The sequence below is a fragment of the Mizuhopecten yessoensis genome, unplaced genomic scaffold (genome assembly GCF_002113885.1).
Source record: "Mizuhopecten yessoensis strain PY_sf001 unplaced genomic scaffold, ASM211388v2 scaffold4505, whole genome shotgun sequence".
NCBI classification, from domain to species: Eukaryota; Metazoa; Mollusca; class Bivalvia; order Pectinida; family Pectinidae; genus Mizuhopecten; species Mizuhopecten yessoensis.
Window position 1 is genome coordinate 56,998 of NW_018405580.1, and position 6,396 is coordinate 63,393.

Genomic DNA, 6,396 nt, shown 5'->3' on the forward strand with positions numbered 1-6,396 from the left:
TTTAAAGAAAATATCATTATTTATCCCCCTTTTTGTATGTCTGAATACTTTCTTAATTTAAAATTGACATTAGTTCCTTCGATTAGGATAAGAAAATTTTAAAGGGTCAACTCATGGGTTTGTGTTGAGAAAATTAAAACCACGTTACTTACGACATTCTGGTTTGGAATAACGATTGGTTCTATACTATAATTAAATGTGTGTTGTAAAATCCACGAATAGGTATTATCTTAACTAACGAACATCCACTGTCCAAACTTACGTCAGTTTTGAACTTTGAACTGTAAGAGACCCCAACACTTTGGCAGCACTGGGAGGATAAGAGGGTAGGAGAAAAGTTTCCTTCCTCTGCTTCCACTACCTCTTTGATTTTCTTTGCTGCTGATACGGGTCCGTTAAACTTGACTCCCAATGAATTGGAAATCTGTGGTAGAAAAAAGAGTTAGCAATGTCATATATCACCTGTCGACAATTCCGCCTTTGCGTATTGCAGAGTTATCTTCTCTTGGGAGTAGGTATTGATTGTTACGTCATTTGTTTGTGAGAGTAACGTCATCAATTTTTGAGAAAACGACGTAATTTTCTCACACAAACCAATTACGTAACAATCAATACCTGCTCCCAAGAGAAAATAACTCTGCAATACGCAACGATGGAATACTGAAATCACAGGCGGATAACCAAAGGTCATAACAAAATTGCAGCGGTGAATTTACATGTTTATCTGATAGTTCTATCTGGGAGAGTCATAGCTGTTTTAATACCATTTAGTATCAACAGCATGCTACATGAAACAAGAGGCCCAATGGGCCTGCATCGCTCACCTGGTATAAATCTCATACTTATAACCTTAAAAGTGATCTAAAATAAAGCTACAGGAAAATTATCAGTATTTATGATTAAAATGCATTTAAAAGATCCTGTTAATTTCTTTTAAAACATTTCACCCCTGTGATTGAAAGTCGGACAAAGTCATTATGTTGAACACATTTTATAGCCTTTCATCTCGGGATGCAACTTGCAAATTATCAACATCCTGGGACCCATGGTTATTCAGAAGAGGTTGTTTAAAGATTTTAAACAAATTTGACCCCTGCGCCCTTGAATATAAGTCAAAGTCATTCACTTTAACAAACATAGTAGTCCTTGATCCCAGCATGCTACTGACTAAATATCAACATCCTGAGCCTTTTGGTTATTCATCAGAAGTTGTTTAGAGGTTTTTTAAGACAATTGACCCCTGTGACCTTGAATATGGGTGAAGGTCATGCATTTGAACAAACTTGGTAGCCCTTAACCCAAGCATGCTACTGACCAAATATCATCTCCCTGGGCAGTTTGGTTATCGAGAAGAAGATGTTTAAAGTTTTTAACATATTTGACCCCTGTGACCTTGAAAATGGGTGAAGGTATTAATTTTGACAAACTTTGTAGCCCTTCATCCCAGTTTGCTTCTGGCTAAATATCGACACCCTACGCCTTTTGGTTAATGAGAAGAAGTTGTTTAAAGGTTAAAAACATATTTGACCCCTGTGACCTTGAATATGGGTGAAGGTCATTTATTTGAACCAACTTTGTAGCCCTTTATCTCAGCATGCTACTGGCCAAATATCATTACCCTGGGCATTTTGGTTATTGAGAAGAAGTTGTTTAAAGTTTTTAACATATTTGACCCCTATGACCTTGAATATGAATGAAGGTCATTCATTTGAACAACTTTGTAGCCTTTCATATCAGCATGCTACTGGCCAAATATCATCGCCCTGGGCATTTTGGTTATTGAGAAGAAGTTGTTTAATGTTTTTAACATATTTGACCTCAGTGACCTTGAATATGATTTAAAATCATTTATTTGAACAAACTTAGTAGCCCTACAACCCAGCATGCTACTGGCCAAATATCATCACATTAGGCCTCTCAGTTATTCATAAGAAGTTGTTTAAAGGTTTTAAACATATTTGACCCCTGTGACCTTGAATATAAATCAAGGTCATTTATTTGAACAAACTTGGTAGCCCTTCATCCCAGCATGTAACTGGCTAAATAGCATCACCCTAGGCATCTTGGTTATTCAGAAGAAGTTGTTTAAAGGTTTTAAACATATTTGATCCCTGTGACATTGAATATAAATCAAGGTCATTCATTTGAACAAACTTGGTAGCACTTTATTTCAGCATGTTACTGGCCAAATATCATCACCCTAGGCCTTGCGGTTATTCAGAAGAAGTCGTTTAAAGGTTTTAAACATGTTTGACCCCAGTGACCTTGAATATAAATCAAGGTCATTCATTTGAACAAACTTGGTAGCCTTTCATTTCAGCACGTTACTGGCCAACTATCATCACCCTATGCCTCTTGGTTATTCAGAAGAAGTTGCTTAAAGATTTTAATGTATTTGACCCCTGTGACCTTGAAAATAGATGAAGGTCATTTATTTTAACAAATTTGGAAGCCCTTCATCCCAGCATGCTTCTGGCAAAATATCATCACCCCAGGCCTTTTGGTTAATGAGAAGAAGTTGTTTAAAGTAAAAAGTTGACGCCGGACGGACGACGGACGACGGACGCCGCACCATGCCATAAGCTCACTTGGCCCTTCGGGCCAGGTGAGCTAAAAAATCATATTCATAAAAATATCACCTCAAAGTTAGAATTTTAATCAATGCAAATCCACCGAAATCATATCAAACAAATATATAATGTTAGACATACAGAGGTTCCCAACAAGTGCTTGGTGGTAATCATATTTATCTTACTCCAATTAGTTAACAGCAACTTTGGTACAAACACACGAGGATTACGGAGTGTCTGTCACAATATGAAAATTAAAATAATGATTGTTAAATAAACATGATAGGCAGCCATCACGAGTTTAGGAGAAAATGCTTGTTTCCCTTTGAAATGAAATGATTTTTGGTTTCCGATCGGGGTAACAATTGACATGATCATGACGCAGTAATGGAAGTAAATTGCGCAAATCATTCTTACGTGACGTCATAATTAAATGGTTGACAGATAAAATCCTGTCCAGGAGTGGGAAACCAAAAACGTTTCCTAATCCAAGACGGTTTATCCAATAAGTCGGGACTGGGGCACACTATAACGGCTGTCGGAGGAAGTACGTTCTATACGAGTGTCGTCTCCACATTTATGCCGTCTATTCAACGATTGAAGCATATTTTGAAATGCTAAGGATCACAAATATTTCAGAATCAAAAACGACAAGCCACACATGGTTGTTGCTTTTGTAAAAACGATTTCAATCGTATAATACTATACACGATGCGTAGTTAAGTTTGTAAGTGATAACAACACTGGGGTAAAGAACTTGAATTAAAGACGGATCAAAGATTATTTCCACAAATCTCATAAATACTGATCTCATTGTCATGATAAAATAACACACTCTACTCAAACAATCTCATAAACAACGTAATGATATAAATTATATACCTTACAATAATGCATCGGTACTAAATGGAAGCATTTTTTTCTGTTTATCTTTAGATTGCATTGTAGTTTTACAACACAAAATGAACTGATCCTAAGCCGCACGTTCACGGAAATTGTAATAAACAATTACTTACTTCTGCTACAAGACTCACTCCTTCAACTTCGAAAGATGTGGATTGGGCATCATTGTATAATGTCTGTTAATAAAATTGTGAAAGCATTAAATTGCAATTACATTGTCTATATGTAAAATGTATATATTCATATTTCAGAATAGGTTCATGATCCCTCCATATTGACAGCACAGCAAGCTGCCTCACAGAATCAGTGTTTCTGGAGTTTTCGACGCTCGGCGTGTCACTTGACAAAACGATGACAGATGTAGTGGAAATGAACTGAACCAGAACCACATCCTCAACCAACACTATTAGGTCAAACAATGCTATCCAGAGTCACGTGATAAACGTTACACCTGAGAAAGGCATCGAAAACTTGCCGAAGAATAAGTTTGAACCTTAAATGAATCCATATACTTGGTTTATTCTATAAGTCTAAAATTAAACACAGAAAAAGCTAGTACTTGTGTACACTCGTATAGTCTAGTACACGTGTACGATTTCAAACACCATGGAAGAAATGTTATATCGATAACCAATTAAAACAAATAAGTCTATAAAGAAATCACAACGAGTTACCTGTTACGAAAACTATGAAGATTCGTACCTGTATATCGGGAAATCCAACCTTGTCTGTAAATGTTTTTACAGTAGAGCTGAAAATGTTTCCGTTTATTAGAGCAGAGTGTGTTATCGGGCTTGAACTTGTTATGAGCAGTATTATCACAAGCCCTCCACTTATAGGGCGTTGTCCTCTCCCCATTACTGATTAACGTCTTTATTTGAATGTGTGTTCCTAAAACAAAACAAAAACAAAATAATCAAATGTAGGATATAAACATATTTGTTTTCATAGATTATATCATTTACACTTTATACCAACACAGAAGAGCCAAGCAATTTGTTAAAGGATACTGGGTAGACAATTGGTGGATTTACTATCTTATCAAAAATATTGGAACAACCATCTACGCCTTGTGATACTTTGTGATGACTTCATGAATCATGTATATGCGTGTGTTACCACTTACACTGGCTTAAATATATACATGGTTTGTCAAACTACAAAAAGCTTTGTGACGACAGAGGTTGTTATCATCTCACGTGAGAGGAGGCAATTAATTTTGATCAGCTCTTTTCTTGGCTAATAATATTTTAATTAGTTAAAACTTGCTTTACCTTTTAGAAATTAATAACACAAAGGTACAAAGGTTTCTTTTACAAGAATAATTAGGAGTATAATTGTAAAAAATATCACAGAAATCATAAAGATGTAGATTTCATGAACGTATTTTGAAGTCTGTATAGCTCAACTAAACATACAACAATGCATTACATGTATGGTAATCTTGAAACTATATTACAATGGAGATGAATTTAAAAATATAAGGGTTACGTTCGATTAAGGAAAACCAATTCGCGGTTAATGCCAAAATGACACACATATTAGCTGAACAGTTACTTACAGGGTCTAAACTAAATCACATCGTACGACTTATTTCATTGTGATATACTTGATTTAATAATGATAGATGTAAATATCTTTATATCAAATCAAATAAACTTTAAAGTACCTGTACCCTAACTGTATGTAAGTTTGCGGTCAGCTATCGGATGTGCAGGATTATATTCTGAGTGATACATGGTATAACTGCAGTGGAACCCACAGGGCTGGTTTCCAGTGTAACCAACTAAAGAAACTAAATCCCTACGTCAGTTGATAGTCAGCTGATCAAGAGTTGTATTGGTGTTTAGTTATTTTCTATCCTTTAAAATATATATAAGAGTGGTGACCACAGAAAGTAATCATGTATGACGTCACGGTTATGCATTGGCAAACAGACTATCCTTTATAATATAAACATAAATATATACACATGTAAGCTTACAATAATAATTATACATGTAACATGTGTGCAAGTGAAATCTTGTCATGATAATGGAATATTTAAACACTTGTCCCCATAGCTCAATGTTATCTTATCATGATAATGGAATATTGAAACACTTGTTCCTATAGCTCCCTGAATGTAATACTATCAAGATAATATAATCTAATTAATCTTGTAACACTTGTACATATACTTCAATGTAATCTTATCATGATAATGGAATATTGAAACACTTGTCCCCTTAGCTCAATGTTATCTTATCATAATAATGGAATATTGAAACACTTGTCCCCATAGCTCCCTCAATGTAATACTATCATGATAATGGAATATTAAAACACTTGTCTCCATAGCTCAATGTTATCTTATCATGATAATGGAATATTAAAACACTTGTCCTCATAGCTCAATGTTATCTTATCATGAAAAGTAATAATGAAACACTTGTCCCCATAGCTCAATTTTATCTCATCATGATAATGGAATATTGAAAAACTTGTCCCCATAGCTCAATGTTATCTTATCATGGTAATGGAATATTGAAACACTTGTCCTCATAGCTCAATGTTATCTTATCATGAAAAGTAATAATGAAACACTTGTAGATATAGATCAATATTTACATTCTGTATGCTTAGACCCATTGACAAAAATTACNCAACATAATGGAAAATTTAAACACTTGTGTATGTTTTCTTATCAGAATGATGTAAACTTGAAGAACTTGTGTATGTAGTATTACCTATTCAGTATTATCACTATACAGGTTAATTACGCAGACTACATATTATGGGGGGGTACTTTTCCGGTCGCACCGGTAGGTTTGTTGATTTGACATTGCAATTTACTAACATTCAGTTTAAACATAGTTTCCTGTTCTTTAAACCAATCGGCACTTCCTGGTGTATTAAATCATGGAACACCCCCCCCCCTCCC

The 6,396-nt window shown here is 34.9% G+C and overlaps 1 protein-coding gene across 2 annotated transcripts in view; it reads right to left on the bottom strand.

Moving 5' to 3' along the window:
• LOC110449118 (VWFA and cache domain-containing protein 1-like) overlaps positions 1 to 6,396 on the bottom strand; it is a 29,164-nt gene that overhangs the window by 22,358 nt on the left and 410 nt on the right. For both annotated transcript variants that reach the window (XM_021495754.1, XM_021495753.1), the window contains exons 2-4: positions 4,176 to 4,364; positions 3,587 to 3,649; positions 263 to 424 (exon numbers count right to left, since the gene is read on the bottom strand). In XM_021495754.1, the coding sequence (XP_021351429.1) occupies positions 263 to 424; positions 3,587 to 3,649; positions 4,176 to 4,331 (381 nt within the window). In that variant the 5' untranslated portion in view covers positions 4,332 to 4,364. The remainder of the gene's footprint in view (positions 1 to 262; positions 425 to 3,586; positions 3,650 to 4,175; positions 4,365 to 6,396) is intronic.